This window comes from Dysidea avara, chromosome 4 (assembly GCF_963678975.1).
Source record: "Dysidea avara chromosome 4, odDysAvar1.4, whole genome shotgun sequence".
Taxonomy (NCBI): Eukaryota; Metazoa; Porifera; class Demospongiae; order Dictyoceratida; family Dysideidae; genus Dysidea; species Dysidea avara.
Genome location: NC_089275.1, coordinates 43,712,702 through 43,730,599, shown reverse-complemented (window position 1 = coordinate 43,730,599; position 17,898 = coordinate 43,712,702). Strand labels below are relative to the sequence as shown.

The 17,898-nt window shown below is 38.5% G+C and overlaps 4 protein-coding genes and 1 non-coding gene across 9 annotated transcripts in view; 2 read left to right on the top strand and 3 right to left on the bottom strand.

The window, feature by feature from the left end:
* Positions 1-1,690, bottom strand: part of LOC136252289 (protein NLRC3-like) — a 58,750-nt gene extending 57,060 nt beyond the window's left edge. For 2 of the 3 annotated variants that reach the window (XM_066044699.1, XM_066044700.1), the window contains exon 1: positions 1,555-1,690. The gene's annotated coding sequence lies outside the window, so the exon portion shown is untranslated. The remainder of the gene's footprint in view (positions 1-1,554) is intronic. The other variant, XR_010699448.1, reaches the window with a different exon arrangement.
* On the top strand, positions 1,515-9,008 carry LOC136252290 (transcription initiation factor TFIID subunit 3-like). Of its 2 annotated transcripts, none has more exons than XM_066044703.1 (9): positions 1,515-1,770; positions 2,388-2,565; positions 2,739-3,047; positions 4,261-4,413; positions 4,816-6,077; positions 6,276-6,565; positions 7,368-7,451; positions 7,509-7,655; positions 8,711-9,008. In XM_066044703.1, the coding sequence occupies exons 2-9, from the start codon at positions 2,400-2,402 to the stop codon at positions 8,844-8,846; spliced, it is 2,547 nt and encodes an 848-aa protein (XP_065900775.1). In that variant the 5' UTR covers positions 1,515-1,770; positions 2,388-2,399; the 3' UTR covers positions 8,847-9,008. The 2 variants fall into 2 exon arrangements, with proteins under 2 accessions (XP_065900775.1, XP_065900774.1); XM_066044702.1 differs by having other exon boundaries at positions 1,515-1,779.
* A 526-nt stretch (positions 9,009-9,534) lies between these two features.
* LOC136252285 (deoxyribonuclease-1-like) lies at positions 9,535-17,316 on the bottom strand. 2 transcript variants are annotated; one of them, XM_066044694.1, is made up of 9 exons: positions 17,077-17,316; positions 16,157-16,245; positions 15,141-15,227; positions 14,988-15,091; positions 14,239-14,506; positions 13,285-13,378; positions 13,074-13,119; positions 11,130-11,361; positions 9,535-9,788 (listed from the first exon to the last, which is right to left on the bottom strand). In XM_066044694.1, the coding sequence occupies exons 1-9, from the start codon at positions 17,227-17,229 to the stop codon at positions 9,692-9,694; spliced, it is 1,170 nt and encodes a 389-aa protein (XP_065900766.1). In that variant the 5' UTR covers positions 17,230-17,316; the 3' UTR covers positions 9,535-9,691. The 2 variants fall into 2 exon arrangements, with proteins under 2 accessions (XP_065900766.1, XP_065900767.1); XM_066044695.1 differs by lacking the exons at positions 9,535-9,788; positions 11,130-11,361 and adding an exon at positions 11,629-11,888 and having other exon boundaries at positions 17,077-17,313.
* Trnak-uuu (transfer RNA lysine (anticodon UUU)) lies at positions 16,771-16,843 on the bottom strand. Its single transcript has one exon. It is a non-coding gene; the product is annotated as a tRNA-Lys (tRNA).
* Positions 17,317-17,340: 24 nt separating the features above from the next.
* Positions 17,341-17,898, top strand: part of LOC136252284 (deoxyribonuclease-1-like) — a 32,753-nt gene continuing 32,195 nt past the window's right edge. Inside the window, exons 1-2 of the mRNA XM_066044693.1 lie at positions 17,341-17,486; positions 17,636-17,724. Coding sequence (XP_065900765.1) covers positions 17,352-17,486; positions 17,636-17,724 — 224 coding nt within the window. The 5' untranslated portion in view covers positions 17,341-17,351. The remainder of the gene's footprint in view (positions 17,487-17,635; positions 17,725-17,898) is intronic.

Here is a 17,898-nt window from a genome sequence, read left to right as displayed (position 1 = left end):
GCGGTGACTTCTTCTACCCAGGAGATAGTATAACTGGCGAGCGAAAGGTTTCCCGTAGCATTAGTGGTGAGTTATAGTCCTAGCGAAGTTATCAGCGTTTCTTACGGAGAGGTGATTTCTTCTATCTAGGAGGTAACACACCTGGCGAGAGAAAGCCTGCCTGTAGCATTAGTGGTGAGTTATAGTCTGAGCCGCATTAGCTACCCATACTTATGTATGGGATTTTCACAAAATTTCGGTAGTCGTTCACCGTCAACTTTTTTTGGAAAGCGTCGCCGCACTACTGTAATTGATCATTTTTCTTTCGAATAATATAGCATGCATATTGTCTACTGATTGCATTCATTCAGCATTCCCTATTATGGCATCCTCATGTAGGTAACTCAATTTGCTGGTACATACAATTTAGCCGCCTATTTCAACAGTCAGTGTAGAGCAATAAGAGGTCGGGAAAGGCATTTTTTGCTCATGTGCATAGATATTATATTCTACGTACCCGTAGAATATAATATCTATGACATGTACATCCCAGGGAAATACCCTCATTGTCTCAGTCTCGCAAAGTTTCTTCTATGATCCGAACAAAGGGATCTGGCAACGCGTGAGTACTCACCCAGCCCATCTCGATAGTGTGTCTTTCCCTCGTTCCCCATCGGCTTTAATAGTTTTATCATAGATAACATACCCTATGGTTTTATCATAGATAATGTATGTTACATGGATTGGAAACGCCCGTATTATTTACATAGTGACGTCAAGGGCTATCCTCGTTTCGCTGCGCGTAAACTTCATGGCCTCGACAGGTGGAAGATTTCGCTGTTCTCGTAACCAGCAAATTAGTGTTTGTTGTTTACAGCTGGGTTAGTTACCACCTACACTATATGGAGGCTGGACTGGGTAGGGCCGCTGGAGAGTAGTAACAACAGCATAAGAAAATTCAGGTTCAAAGGTGAATATGGTGTTTCAAAACGGTTGTGCAAATTTCCTGAAGAAACAGCAAGTGTAGTATTGTTTCTTTGCTGCTGTTTACACCACTTGTAGCAGGTAGAGTGTAGTAGACTAGTTAGATATTCACTGCTTCGCTGTATATTTCCACTGCTTCGATAAAACTTCAGAAAACAGGCACTACTTTGTGCTATTGTTTAGCTCAAGCTGAGCAGTACTGTAGCATAAAATTTATTTCAATGTATCACACATTTCTTTGGTTGTGTAAATGCGGTGACGAGAAGTTGGCTAATAGCACTGCTGCTGAATTATTAGCTGGTGCGTACCTGCCATTGTCACCTGTCGCAAACAATATTTCTCCCAGTGCCCACAGACACGCTGTGTTCTTGTTCAGTACACAACGCAACACAATAAGCAATGTAAAAGGAATGTCCACGCCTTCAAACTGGCCTTCAAACAAGCGAGAGAAAGCCAAACAGTCACTCAACAAATTTCCCAATGTATTGGCGCACCGTAACTAGGATAGGAAAATAATTTAACGGGTGTTTCCAATCCATTAGGAACGCATACATTATCTATGGTTTTATATAGCGCATGTACAAGACGTACCTCGTTTTTCAATCAGAAAACTACCTGTGTCAGAAGCTCGGTCAGAAGGAAGTTCCACTGGCAAAAACGATCATCGGATGCCACATCTACCTCCATGTAAAAAAATCCGAGAAAAATCGCAACACGCCGACTTTAACCGTAAATTGATGTCTAGCTCCGGATATTTAGTTGTCGACAATGCGTCTGTTGGTCATCCAGAGTTTAACTAACAATGAAGTGAGTGAGGTAATGTTTTGCGCAAACCGTATGGGCCAATTATTAATGAGAGTAACATGATTGTTAACTTAGGTAGCTGGTGTGTATTATTTAGAATTTGATTATTTAGCGCTTAGTAGGACACAAAGTAACAAACATATTAGTGCATAAGGGCCATATATAGGAATTTGTATTTTGTCTAGATGCAACTCTATAGGGTCTATATTACTTTATGGTCATTGAATAAAGTACTTAATTTTGATATCTTGATTCACTGTTAATTAATCACTTGGTTGCTTGTTCAGTTTTGATCCCGAGCATAAATAGTTCTACAAAAGTATTGGTAGCCTTATATTAGAGTACTGGATACAGGGTGAATACCGGAGCGTATGTATGCATGCGTGCTTACGTGTTACTGTAATTGCACATGTATGATTCTTTACCCTGTGCATGTAGTACATGTACAAATGTGTGTAATTGTTGCAGTGGTGTTGATGTGTGTGGAAATAAGTGAACTCTGTGCCACATACCACAGCCGGTAAACGTTATTTCATTTTCAGTTACAATGAATATTCACCACACACATAGTGTACATGTGTAGTTACAGTAATACAATTATACATTATATGTACCCCCAGTTGTAAGTGTTGATGTCTGAGGAGGTAGCTAGTCGGTTGTTACAAGTGACAGTGGCTCAGCTGCTGGTACCGATTGGCTGGAGTAGTGTCACTAACACATCACTGCAAGTGTTGGGAGATGTTGTAAAGAGATACATTGAGGGTCTTGGAAGGACCACCAGTGGATATGCTGAACATGGTAAAGTGTGTTTGTAATGTAATGGGTGTTTTGGTGCATGTGTGCTGTGTATTTGTGCGCATCTGTGTGTGTGTTTGCGTGCATATGTGAGTGTGTGTGTCTGTGTGTGCGTGTTGTTCTATAGCTGGTATGTAAACATTTAACCATCCACAATATTGTGTGTGCACTAATAGCCAACAGGCAAATATCTAACCTTGATGATTTGGCGATGGTATTTGACCACTACAATATTAACATGGCCTCAATGCAAGATTTTCTCAGTGAAGTTGACCATGTACCATTCCCTCATGATGTACCCCAGTTCCCTATCAGATGTTGCAATAACAAACATTTACATGAATCAGCCACACCCATCACATCAGTGCAGGGTAGCAGTACTCTGATTGGTGATAATTATTATGATGATGAAGATGACGAGGAGGCTTGGTCCCCACTTATTCCATCCTACTTGCCACCCCTTCCAACCAAAGAGACAGAAAAGGGTGAGCCTTGTACTTTCATATTCTAATGCAGCATTCTGTGGATCCTGTAATAATAAGTTTAGTATGCAAATAATACGCAAGAATTATTATCATACAGTAATGTAGTACTGTAGGGATCTTGATCTGGCTAAAAATGTTATCCTAAAACCAGACTCAGTTTTTTCTTCATATATATGTAGTAGCTTAACAGGTAGAGTCAAAGCCTAAAATTCCTGCAGAGCGATCCAAACCCTTCCAACAAGTTTGTGAAAATTTTATTTACTGCTGACTGACTAGCTGACTGACTAGCTGACTGACTGCTGCCTCCATCCAAGCATGTAGTTCGACTATGGTTAAGGCCATGGGCTTGATTTCTTCACTGATTAATATTTCTCCAGCCTGAGACATGCCTTTTTGCCAACCTCAGCACCTGCAAAGTGAAATAGTAGCTGTGTACTGCTCCATTTAGTCTCCAGCTTTGCAACTGGCATGCTGAAAGACTACAAAATCGGGTTAGTTTAAGCCATCTGTGCTTAATGTTGGATTTGATGTTAGATGACTATTCCATAAAGGTGATTTTCGTCACGTATGATGTTTCTATAATGATTTTAACAGCAGTATTTTGGTGGGTGGCATTCATTTTAGGAGGGACCCGTACTTCCATCTGTCTGATACATCATCAGATTCCCTTAGTAAGAAATTTTTGTTTTTCGTGTTGGTACCATAAAGGGTGTTTGAGTTTTGGGTGCATGTTTACGATGTGATAGAAATTAAGTCATTTCTTTATTGGAATGGCCTTCTTTTTTGCATATGGAGGAATGTAGGATGGATTTGCCAGTTCATAATGAATATTATGCGTCTTTGTGGCTTTGTTTCAGTTCGTGAGTTATGATTGGTTACTAAAATGCCTGTAATTTTATTTTGCTGTATGAAATCGAAGTTCTTGCTGTTCCAAATATCTAGCACTATAACTGTTAACAAGAGTTGATATTATTAACTCTTGCTATTAACAAGAGTTAATAATAGTGGTAAAAAATCCCAAATATATCATTCATGTACAAAGTAGCCAAGGAATTTTTGAATCAAGGAATTTTGTTGTAAAGGTGGCCAGATAGTGGTGAGAGCTGGTATAACTGGGACCTCATTGTAAAGGACCCTGACACTGTATGTTTAAAAGATGGTTTCTGAAGTCCACTGTAATGCTTATCGAATAATTTGTAAACCTCCTTGATAGATGAAGAGGATGATAAAGAAAGTGGTATTCATGTTTCTGACACTGAAGACATGGAGGTGGGTGCTGAGGCTATCACACCAGGGGATGGACTGGTTGCTAAGGGGTTGTCAGGGATGGCTAGCTGTGGACGGAGGGGAAGAACATTTTCCACTGGTGAGGATTGTGATCATTTAGTGTTTATGGTCTGACCAGCTTGTGGGTGGCCTATGTTTTGTGACCAGCATGTATAATGTGACACAACCATCAGTTTTGTGTTAGAAATTTTGAATGGTAAAATGATTGTTCTATTAGAGTATTTGGGTTCCTCCTAAAATTAGTTTCCACAAACAAAATTCAGTGATGCAGACTTTTCAGGGTGGAACTTGCATAATACAAATGACACCAAGTATACTCGTTTTATGTACTTACAGATACTTTAAGATCTTTCCTAGCACACAAGTTACATAAAGTTTCTTCTTTTTAAAAGTATCTAAATTATGTTGGTGACCTTATGTTTGAGTGTCCACATTTCATGTTTCTGTTAATATAGTTATACATTGTTACTCTACTCTACAGATTCAGATATATCTAGTGAACACGATGATCAAGCTATGTCTCGTGTACCTGATGATGTTACTATGCAGCACAGCACTGCTGCTATGTCAACTAGAGTGGTCCCCCACCGAATAAACCCTAACAGATCATCCGGGACGGTTTCACCAGTTACGCCACATGAAGAAGACCCCTCCAGAACTAAAATACAACTTGATGATTCATCACCGGAAAGTGACATAGACGTTGATGTTGAGAGTCAGCCACCTCCTGTAACTGTCAAGAAGAAGAAGGACACCTTGACTCTTGAGTTGTCTCCACGAGAGTCTGACAGTGACTCTGAAAAGAAGAGCTCTAAGAAACAGAAGTCATCAACTACACCTCCTTCCAATAGAGTTACTAAATCAGAAACTAAGGAGATAAATTTTGGTTCTAATAAGCCGACAGTGTCTTCACAGTTGCTGACAAGATTTACACTAGCTAAGGAGACCTCCCAAGAACCAGTAGAAGCAGCTCCTGCTACAAAGGCTGTCTCACCAGACATTGGCCGTCTTCCTGAGCCCCTGCCTCCACTGAAGTTGAAACCTGAGGCACGTGAAGCAAAGGTGTCTTTATCTTCTTTGAGTCCTCTCAGTTCCGATATTAGTTCACCACGTTCACCACCGTTTGGCAGCAAAAGCATGCAACTAAATGTGGAGAAGTTAGCATTAGAGTCACCCACTCAGCGTAGCTACAAGCTAGACAGTCTTGCAGTGTCTCCCATAGCTACAGCTTCTACTAAGTACCTGTTTCCACCACCACCACCTTTAGCTACAGCTTCAAAAGATGACTCTGCTCCTTTGTTGTCTCCCACAATTACAACTAACAGTGAAGGGGAGGATAGTGATAATCTCAGTGTACCTCCAGCTACACCAGAAAAACAAGAGGAACCTGTTGAACCTGCTGCTACTAAAAGTATCAAGAACATGTCTCCTACTATAAGCAGTAGGCCAGTTAAAGAATTATCAAAGCCTACAAACGTGACAGTTAAGGAAAGTGGTCTCATTGTAAGCATTGATAGGAAATATATTACACTACCACAAGCTCGTGGCAGCAGTAAGTCACGTAAGAAGAAGCAAAAATCCACAACTAAAGGTTCTGGACCACCGAAATATCTTGTAGTTTCAATACCTAAGAAACACTATTTCCATGCGTTGACTTCACGACAGAAGTCAAAACTGTCACAACCCATTACTCCTGCTACTGTTGCTGCTGTAGTCTCAACAAAACAAGAGCATAAGACTAAGGTGGGTATTGTTAAAGGACATCTTGGAACCAACTAAAATTATCCTGATTATAAAGGTCTGTTAAGGTAATAAGAAACATTTTGGGGCCTCAACTAAATGTCTAGGTGTCCTCAAGTATCCACATTGCCAGGTTTTACTGTGGCAAGAATAAAGAATCTATTTTTACGTTAATTTGTTGTTTTTGTTGTGTTTGTATAGACTAAAGCTGTTGATGTTGAAGAGAAGGTACAGCTACTCCCAACACCAATGAGTATTGACACTACTCCACAGCCGGTGGTTACTCCAGTGCAGGCACCTCCACAATCACTGAAGTTACGCTTCAGGCTGAACTCTGATGTTGTTGGGGAGTCAAGCATCACTCCAAGAAGCGTTTCCAGGGAAGGCACACCCCAGCCCATGGACTGGTCATCAGGGGGACATACATCATCACATAAGAAGAAAAAGAAACACAAAAAAGAAAAGAAGAAAAAGAAAAAGCACCATGATGAGTAAGTTGTGTTTTATAATCTGTTCTAGTTCACCTGGGGCCTACAAGAAATTCCCAAAAAATTATTGGAACGCACTACTTTTCATGGTGACAACATGTTTAGGACATGCTCCTATCCACCTTCACCCAATACTCAAAGTACACATGGAATTTTATTTAAAGCCTCACAATAAAGTTGCTCATATCTTTTTGAGAACAGTTTCTGGCATACAGTAATATAGTATTTCAATCATGTATGTAGTATTGACAGTGTTGGGAGTAGCGCGTTACGTAATATTATTACTTTTGTGGTAACTAAGTAATATAACGAAATACGCTATAAAAACAGGTACTATAACTCAAGTTACTTTACTTACAAATGTAACGCGTTACCTAAGTAATATAGTTACTGTAACGAGTCTAATATTACATAATATTATTACTACAAAAATAACGAAGTTACTAATCTCGTTAGTTATCCTCTGAGTAACGCCTAGCCACAACGAAGTAACGAAGCCTACTGAATGAAGCTTATTCACCAGCTTCTTACTTATAACCAAGATTTGCACATTGTCCAACACGCAATTATGTCACGTGATAAGGTGGTAGTTTCACACGTGACAGCTTAAGGCTGTGGACACAAAGTAATATAATGTGTAATATCTGTACTTTATTTTATGGGTAATATGTAACTGTACCTAAATAGTTCAGTTGCAAGTAATATGTAATATGTAACTAGTTACTTTTACAAAGTAACTTGTCCAACACTGAGTATTAATACATTAAACCACAATGACATTAACAGTGTTTGTCCACCATTCTAGTGACAGCTCATCCGATAGTGAAGGAATTTACTCTGAAGGAAATGGCACCAGAGAAACTCAGACTACCGTAAATAAAGGTTTCATGTAAGCAACATTGTGTATTGCCTGGAGCACTTTTTTACATGTGTACTGTTTATGTAGGGTGCCACCTGTACAAACTACTGTGTTGCCATACCATCCAATTTTCCCTCCTGTGGCCTACCCTCAGGCCATATGTCCAGTGTGTAAATTTCCTGATGATGGTAGACCAATGATTGCTTGTGATCTGTGTGATAGATGGTTCCACTGGTATGTGTGTTTGTATTAAGTGTGTTATACATGAATAATGATAGCGTCCTTGTCCCTGACCTTGGGGTGGGACCGGGCAGGGTCAAGAAGTTTGGCCTTGCAAGCCAACAAAATGGGTATACACCATGCTTTTCAAAACAGGCTGGACAAAGTTGTTTACCCAGGACCTGGCTATTTGTCTGTGACTCATCCACACTCATCTGTTGCTTGGCCTAAACTGGCTTTCATGACTTAACTACAAATGTGTTACTCAGTATCCCTGGCTAAATAGGTGGATACTGTATGTGCTTCACTTGGAGGGTTGGGGTGGGGATGAGGATCTCCAAACTGGTGGTATACCGTATTGTAGATATTTCTACTAGTACAAATTATCACAATTGGGATATTTTACAAGCCTTAGAAATTTGTATCTACAGTATGGTTATTATCCTGAATGCAAGAGTAATGCAGACACCAGCGGGACCAAAGTTATCAAATTGAATAGTCAACCACTCCACTTATACTGTAGTGGCCACGCCCTTAAGTGAATGAGAACAGGCATAACCGGTCTCTCGCGTGCTATCGTGCAGTTGGATGATGCAATTGAGTACTTTCTGAATGTCAATAACAAGCATTGTAGACAATTCTTTGAAGTGATGATGGCACTACTAATGAAGAGAAACAGTAAGGAGAAGGATTATATAGGTTGGAGTAGCATGTTGCTACTTTTTTATGCCTCGAAACAGTGTTGTTGTGTTATTATAAACAGTTCTAGCCTGTAAAGTAATGAAATTTCACGTTTGGTTTCACTTAGGCCGATTTTTGCACTTTGAAGTTATTTGTGGTTGCTGTCGTGTAAACAGCAACTTGATAATCAAATCCCTTGTTCTATAGCGAGTAAATTGATAGTTTTATAGGATTATATGGTATGGTGTGTAAGTTATAGCATTTTAGAAGCAGTCGATTTGAGGCGTGTACAAATTTGGTGGTGAGGGGGTTAAAAGCACAGTGTTAGTTCTATCAGGTCTACCTGTATGACACAAAAGTACATATTATATCAACTATGTTCTACACAGGGCTTGTGTCAACATAGTCAGTGAACCATCAGATGGAGACTGGTTTTGTCCCGAGTGTAACCGTGACCAATTGAACAGCTCAAGCAAACGCAAGGAACACAAACACAAGAAGAAAAAGAAACACTTCCATGACTAGAACGCACACACACACACACACACGCACACAGATGAATTCTGAATAATGATATGCACTGTATTTTGTCTCATGCACTGTATTTTGTCTCATGCAATGTTTTCATGTCTTTCCTACTAATGTGCTTTACTGTGCCAATAATACAGCCTAAAATAATGTTACAAAGATTATGCTATTTTGGAAGTGCAAGGTAGTTAGTTACATGTAGTTCTGTCCTCTGTGTAAATGGATGCTGAAGTAACATAGAACAGATGACACTAGCAAGTACCGTACCTCGTATCCTTGCAGCTTGTATAATCCCTGTGAAGCATGCAGCTATTTAAATGTTTCTACTGTAATTTGTGACTGGATTTGTGAAAAGGTACCTTTTTCACACACAAAATTTGACCGTTTTTTGAACTTTGAAGTGTCATAACATTTTTGTCATGGCTTATAATTGCCTGGATTTTTTTATGAGTATCTGGCTGCATTTTGAAACCAAGGACTCAAGGGTTACATCATTTTGTTTGTTGGTATGTAAAATGTGTGGAAAAGGTACCTTTTCGCAAATCCAGTCACATTTGCTTTTTTCATTGTAAAATAATTTTTGTATGCAAGATTTGTCCAAAAATTTCTTGCATGAAAATTTTTATACAAGATCGAACTACTCTAATAGAGCAGTCATTTACGTAAATCATACAAAAATATTTTTGCACGAAAATAAAGCGAATTACGGTATATATAAATGCATCAATAGTATTATGTGGTTACAAAAATGATAACAGTAATACCAGAAGAATTGAAAAAATCTGATACAAATTACCGATAAAAAATTCAGATAGATGTGTACATGATAAAAATAGAATATATTAATTTTCATATTGTGTTGTGGGTTCCACTTGTACAATTCCTTGACCAGCAGGATATACATGACTTAGTTTGAAGATGTACTTGTAGATGATGACCCTACAAGTGTGTACATGTTAGTATTACTAGTTGTAGAACTTGTATAGCATGAATGTGACATTTGGTAGGCCAACTGAAAGCGTCCCGAAAGTCAGTCATAGTGTATGTAGTGCTGTGATAAAAAAATAATATCAAACAGTCAACGGCACAGTGGAATTAGGAGCTCCAGGGTGCTGAAGCACCAATCCCCCCTCCATTATTTACATGTGATAGTTAGAACATTTCTACAGGTGCAAATTGCATGGCAATCAAAAGTAGAGCTAATTTACAAGAGAGGTCTTATAGAAATTAAATTGAGACTGATAAAAAATTGAAATATTCTAATGGAACAGTCAGCTAATCTTATAGGACATCCACTCTTCTGAACTATAAGGAACAAATGTATGATGAAGTTAAACCTCTTCTTCTCACCTGTGCACTACCATCCCACAAAAGTCCTTTGAAGTTTATACCTACCACTTTTGTACTGAATTGTTCTTGAAGCTTTTCTAAAAAAATTACATTTGGTATGTGGTGGGTATTTTCAATTGGAACTACAATTTGATTCTAGTGAATTTCAAGCATCATTAAAGTATCACCTCTAGAGGGTACTTGATCAAGCTCCACAATTTTCCTACTGCAATAGGTTTAGCACAAACAAATTTGACCACTGTATATATCTCTTGTACTTGTATATTGCATTTTAAATTCCAAACTTCCAATGGAAATGCTTTAAAATAACCACAGCAAATTCTCAACCATACATGACACTGAAGGAGCATTGTTCTTAAGTAAAAATATACTTTGATAGGAGTTACAAACAGTGTGTTAGTGATGGGGTTGTTCTATTGGGGTAGTGATTGTTGTATTAGAGTATTACAGAGTCATTGATGGACCCACAAAGAAGGCTGCAAAAAGCCTGTGTAGCAGGAAGTCAGAATCATGTTACTGAAACTGTTGAATGTAGAAAAAATCCTAGTGACTTGATCCACAGACAGTTTGCAGTCTAGGCAAGTTCCTGAGGAGTCGCACAACCTGGGATCCAGGATCTTCTCTGCGTTCAACCTGTACTTAAAACACCATGACTTCTCATGTTTTCATTAGGGGTTGACTATTAGTCGCTATCCCACTTGGGACCTGCAGAGAAGGTTACTGAAAGCCAGTGTAGCAGGGAGTCCCACTTGGGACCTGCAGAGAAGATTACTGAAAGCCTCATACGTAGCAGGGTCAGAAACATGATACTAAAACTGTTGAATGCAGAAAATATCACAGACCAGCTGCAGGTCCACAGATAGTCATTTGTCTATTAATATTCACAAGTTGAGATACACACAAACATGTTGTTCATGTGTATACACTCACCCTGCCACTAGTCCAGCTATAACTAGTATCAGCAGTGATGTTATAACTCCCGTTATCACTCCAACAATCACTCCCACCACTATGGAGTTATCATCATCATCATCATCAATGTTGGCATTATTGTTCGTGCTGTCTTGAGGAGTTTGTGAAGGTGTGATGATCGAAGATGTTAACACCATGATGGTTGTGGCTGTAGTACTTGCACTACTTGGCACAGTAGCATCACTGGGACCTACACATGTGCATGTTATTATAGTCTATTGTACGTCTAGTGCAATAGGATGTATTGATTTAAAAAAAAAATGTTTTGATGAAATTAGTGCAGTGCAAATTTGGCCGCCTCTCTAATAAGACCACCTCATTATAGTGACCATATTGTGCACAGTTCAGTATTGTATTGCAGGTCCGTAACTGCATTTGCACACATACATCATTGAAGTGTGGGTAATAATACTATAGTGAGAAACTGTATAGTGGAATGGACATCCATTGTGACCAATTGTAGGCAAAGGAAACATAAAGTCCAATAATAAATACATACACATTGTTATACATACATATATACACAGGATGGATACAAATGTTACAGCAACATCACTACAAAAGCCAACAACATTATAAGTAACAGTAAATCGTAAGTGAATGTTGGCCTGTCCCCATTGCCACCATTTCCATTGTTGTTGTTGTTGTTGTTTATGTTGTTGTTCATGTTAACGTTGTTATTGTTGTTGTCGTCCCCACTACCTGTAGTACTGCTACCTGGGGGTGGGGAAACATGTGAAAGTTAATCATGGATTTTTCTATCAGTGCCTGCCTCTTCGCATTATAGAGGAAGGGTTTGGTGACTGTACTCATGCTACTACCAGTGGTAGGGCCAATCAAATTGCAGCATCCAGTTTAAATAAGTATTTGTGACATAAACTGTGTAGTTTGCACCATGAATAACACAATAACCATGGCAACCAAATTCAGAATAGTTGGAAAGCAGCTGATACTTTCCGAACAAGAGTCTGAGGTACATCCCCTGTAAAAACTTTGTGAAATATAAAGTTTCATGCTTTCTTTGCCAGTTACAACAGCCAGAATAGAAAATTTTTTATATCATGCATAATTTGAAACCAAATTTGCATTCCAGTCACACAAGTACTATATGCTACAGTCACCAGAACCTTACTCTATGTGAAGGGGAAGGTGTTGCCAGACTAGGTGTGTGTGTTTGAACACATCCACCTTTTACTTAGCAGCCATCTAATAAGCCCCAAACACACCTGAGGTATACTTTGCAACCTTATCAACAGGACGACCTCTTTATTAAAATGTGTGTTCCCATGCAAGGGTTTTGTCAGTAATGTAGTCCACAAGTGATTAAAATGGCCAAATTTCCTGCCGACTTTTAGCCTAAAACTGGTGATAAAGAACCTCTATAGTTTTTCTCCAATTCTGAGAAGTGGTGTTGTTTAGCTCACTTCTCTGTTTCCATATACTGTAATTGCATGGTCATTATTGGCTTAACAGTAACGTTTGTTTGAAACTATTGCAAATGCTGTAACAAAGCTTCTTACAGTCTAAAAGGCTTCTGAGAGTAACTAATCCAACCTTGTTTAAGTAATATTTAATTGCAGACCAGTAAACCGCTAAAGTATATAGTGATTTACCTTTTAACCATAGACACGACAATGTTACCAGGATTGGAAATGGTAGCGGATGCATGTGGATATGTGTTTTAGTTACTTTTGGCACCTCTTAAGAATGGGGTGGCACCCTTCATCTGTTTTTTTTTGGGGGGGGTGGGGGGTACCCTATAACTTCTAATTCATTCTTAAATTTTATTCACTGCTAAATTTTGAAGTGTATGATGTTGAGTTTTTTCCCCAAAGTCTTTAGTATAACTTCTGCACGCCCAAAGTGTATGATTAAACAAACAATTAATAACGTGCCACTCACCTTCCAGCTGCAGTTCTATTGGATAATGATCACTGACATCAATAGCCTAACAAAAGGAACAAACTAGTGTAAATAGTGGACGTTAAGTTGGGTCCTGGGCCAACTATATATCAAAGATACTCAAGCCAAGTCAAAATGATATATTTTAAACTGTTTTCTACAAGGTAGACAGTTATATTTGTATCCCTAATTATGCACATATATTTTTTACCTCTGCCCATGTGAGGTTGAATTCACGGTCAAATAAATAAATCAAGACGCTCCCCGGGATTAGGGAGTTATTAACAAGACGAGTGACAACAAACCTATTGAAATCACACAAAACTAGATAAATACTATACACACATATGCAGTAACACAAATATTATGCATATTAAAATTCACAGAGTAAATTTTGAAGCCAATGCAGCAAATGACAACAGATAACATCAATGAGATACAGTCTACAGATTTGGAAATCAAAATGGACAGAGGTACAAACTTTCATTATAGGAAAATTCTCGCATTTGCATCCATCCTTTCTATGATTCTCTATAAACAACTAAAAATATTTGTGCACACACAGAGTCTGACATCCACATGCCTCTTTATTGTGTAAATCAAGACACTGATTAGTCAAATCCATAGATAACATAATTATACCAAGGTCATACACACATGTGCACACACACTTGCGTGTGCACACACGCACGCACGTGCACGCATACACACATGCATGCACACAGCGCGCACATACACGGACACACCCCCTGTAAACGTATAGTACTGTGCATTTTGGGAGAGCCACTTCAGCTTGATTACTTGCTTTAGCGAAATCATTAGCAGTATAGGATCAGTAAATCAACACAAATAGTGTAGAAATAACAGCAATGTTAGTAAGGGGCATGTACGATCTCGGTTTAGTTCATTTGTGCTTGGTGAAATATTTGCTAGCGTTACTTGCTAAATATAAGGCTCGTCCTAAGAGTTTACAATGATATTTTAGCTTGATTTCTTCACTATTGAAATTAGTTCTTCAATCTACAAAAAAGTGGATTGGTTGGGCTGTGAAACAGTAGATGTGGCCTAGGTGCTAAATACACAATCTATAGCATTCATCACAGGCTTATTAGATGAGTTATACATTCCAACACAACTGTGCAGCTATTGAAAGCAGCATACGTACCTATCATAAGCACAGGAACTATTGGCTGTAGTAGTATCATCATCTTTACTGATCAACCACAGGAACCGACTGTCAGTAGTGAAGCTTAGATCATTATATCTTGCGTTGGACAAGTAGGAACAGTCAGCATTCATGTCCCCCATAATGATTATGTGTGATGTGTTGTATCTGCTCTCAGCTTCTTCATATACTGGAACTAGTCCATTGATCTCGTCTTCAGCATCAGATGGCCGAACATGGATACCAATTAAGACCAAGTCAGCAACAGCTACAAAAAAACAATAATAATAATTACAGTACTAGTATAACACAAAAGTTTAATGGAGGAAAATATATAATATTACAATATTGAAGCATTTAAAATTTTACTTGTCAAAATGCTGTGTTGTCTGATTCATCAAAAATTTCTGATGTCATTTTTACACTATGTATGAGATAGCCCTAACAATAAGTTCTACAGTACCTATAAGGTACAGTGTATGGATACAAGCTGCTGTCATTATTCAACCAACTGCAGCAAGCCGTCATCTGGGACCATTTCTGTGTTACAGTCTATTTACTTAAGCTGCTTGCTCACAGCTTTCTAATTGTTCTGTACAATACACGAGAGTCATTCTAAAATAACAAGCAGGCCTTCCTATCATTAATATAGTACAATATATTAGTGCTAAAAGGTCTCTCAATAAGAACAGTGTAATGCAGCGTAGTAGCATAAGTGATATTAACAGGTCTTACAGTCTCCTACATACGTGTTGCTGTCAGATCTCTTACAAGCACCACAAATGGTTCTCGTTCAAACACGTCATCATTATCAGGGTGAGTGTAATTGTCCAATATCTGAACAGTTTCATTCCTACACAACACAACATATGCAAACACATCACACAATGGACATCACTCACCTGTAGATGTACGCATATTGCTCTTTACTACTAGACCTGCCCAGTCTAGGTCCCACCACTATGTTGTAAGTGTAGAACTGCTCTTCACTAAACATGAAATAGACAATAAGACCATGGCAAAATTCTAGGATTCCAAGTACAGGGATGGTCGGGACCAACCACCACTCAAATAAAATAGCCAGCCACCACTACCGCTCACCAACCACTATATTTACACATTTATCAAATTAAGGCCCCACACATTTTATCGTACAGTTTTGGACTCCACCACTATTCTAAACCTGGGAACATCCCTGCAAGTATACTACTAACACATAGCTATAACTGCCTAAATTAAATTACACGTGCATAGTTGAACACAATTTTTACATACTCAGTAAACACCATGCAGGGTCATAAATCTTCAAATTGAAAATATACTGTGTGTAGCTCTAGTATGTTTTTGATAGCTAACACTGTTATGATATCAGCATCCCGACAGGATGTATAGTATTCAACAACAATGGCCTGAGAAAGTGACATACAGTACAAGCTCAATACATTTGAATGTATTCTATACCTTTCAACATAGAAATTAGCATACACAAGTTTCAAATATATGCTGCCATTGGCTGCTATGTCTGAAGGTCGGCACCAACTTACAGAGCATCAATGGTAAGACTTGCATTTCAACACCTAATCAATCATTAGAAGCTTGGTTTTTATCTTGATCGCATGATTCCAGCTAAAAATCATTTTGACAACAATGTTTAAAAGACTGTCCCCACCATTATCCTTGGCACTATATAGTGCTAGCTGTCAAGTGTTCACCCAGAAATTACAGCAACTGAAACCTTAAAAGCAGTGCTTTGATTGTCTGACGCAGTGTTTTGATCCCAGTTGATTGTGTTTTGATCCCAGGATCAAGCACTGCCACTAGTGACAATTGATCCTTGTACCTCACAGATATATTCCATGACACATTGGTACGTATAGTATATGACTCTATGTACACACAACAGGCCACAATATCTCACTTGTTGACCACTGTTAAGAGATCGTGAATGATCGTCTCTGACACATCCCTTATTTCTTGCAGTAGTATGATGTCATATCGTCTAACAATCTGTAACATATCAAAGCATAGTTGCTACATCTGCACAGGCAGCATTCCAAACAGGTAATAGGCCATTACCACACTTCCACATTTGAGATGTACCGTATATGTAAAAGATTTTGAGGTAGAAAAGGTTCATAGATAACGATTTCTTTTTGTGTAGCATCAACTATATGTCTTCAGTTTTGTATAAGCTTTTAATACATCTGTTTAGCATTTTTTTTTTTTTTGTTTGTTTTTTATTCAGTGTACATGTGTGTGTGTTGTTTTGTATGTGCTTTTTGTGAAGGGGAGCACGTTTACAGGCTTAGCCTTTTGTGTACCCTTGTCTTTTGACAAAAATGGATAATCTAATCTAATCTAATCTAACTTTTCAGCTATGACACCTTCCCTTCACTGCTTATAGCCATATTAGCTATGACAACTCAGTTCCTATATAGCTACATTTCCCCCTCTGAATCGTCAAGTGAAAAAAAAAGGAAGAAACAAGAAAGTGCTAAACATAATAATGACAGAAAAAAAAAAAAAAATTATCGCCCGATAAGGGACTCGAACCCTTGGCCCTCAGATTAAAAGTCTGATGCTCTACCGACTGAGCTAACCGGGCTTTGTCATCAGTAACTGCAAATATTTACATTCTATATACATTACAAGCACAAATATGTCAAGATCGCACGAGTTCAGCACTCGATCCTGATACAAGATATTAAAGAGGATATATTATAGTCGCAGCACCAACTGAAATGTCTCGCGACAAGCCGTCTTCCCCGGAGCCGAATGTAAGTTACTACCACCAAGTAGCCGTATCCCTTCGATACAGTCACTTATCCTCGCACTTACCTTGCTGATAATGGAGACCACTTCGCTTTCTGAGAACTTTGATTGTCCGAATATGTGCAAATTGAATGCTCCTATGTGAAGTGGCGTTGTTGACACTTGAATAGCAAACGACAGGAATATTCCAAGTACTGTCAACTGCTTTGCAACCTTCATCCTGACCAAATCCTGACTAAATCATGTCACGACCTTTTCTCTTCCTAATTGGGCGTTGCCCACAATAAAATCTATACGCGCAAATAAATTTATTAAAATTTGTTGAGGTGCTTAAAATTTTAATGGCGAAAATTTGTTTGGTTTTTATTATAGCAATCTTCTCTGAGTCTGTGGCTCTTCATCTTGGAGCGTTTAATCCTCAGATTTTTGGGAAAACAAAATTTTCTAAACCAGAAGTGGTGCAAGTGCTCAAGAAGGTGATTGATTAAATATTAAATAGGAGCGAACACTCCCTTGCGTAGCTACGCCCAGTCAATGTAGGGCAGAAAAAAGTTTTTTCCCTAAATATTGCAAATTTGCCTGCAATTGTCGTGTATCACGCAAATGTGTTGGTTGGTCAATATAGATTGTTCTACGTTATGATATTGTTCTAATACAAGAGATCAGAGATGCTTCTGAAACAGTGATATATGATTTTGTTGATGTGTTGAACAGGTCAGTAAACTGCATTTTTATAGTGGCAATAACTACTCATGTATGTGAAGCATGAACCAATGAAGGCAGTGCAATAGTTATATGTTACAGCCTTGTGCATGCACTATAGTATAGCTATGATACTGGATTGTTTGTCTATGAAGAAAACCAATATTATGTGAAACTGAAGTCAAA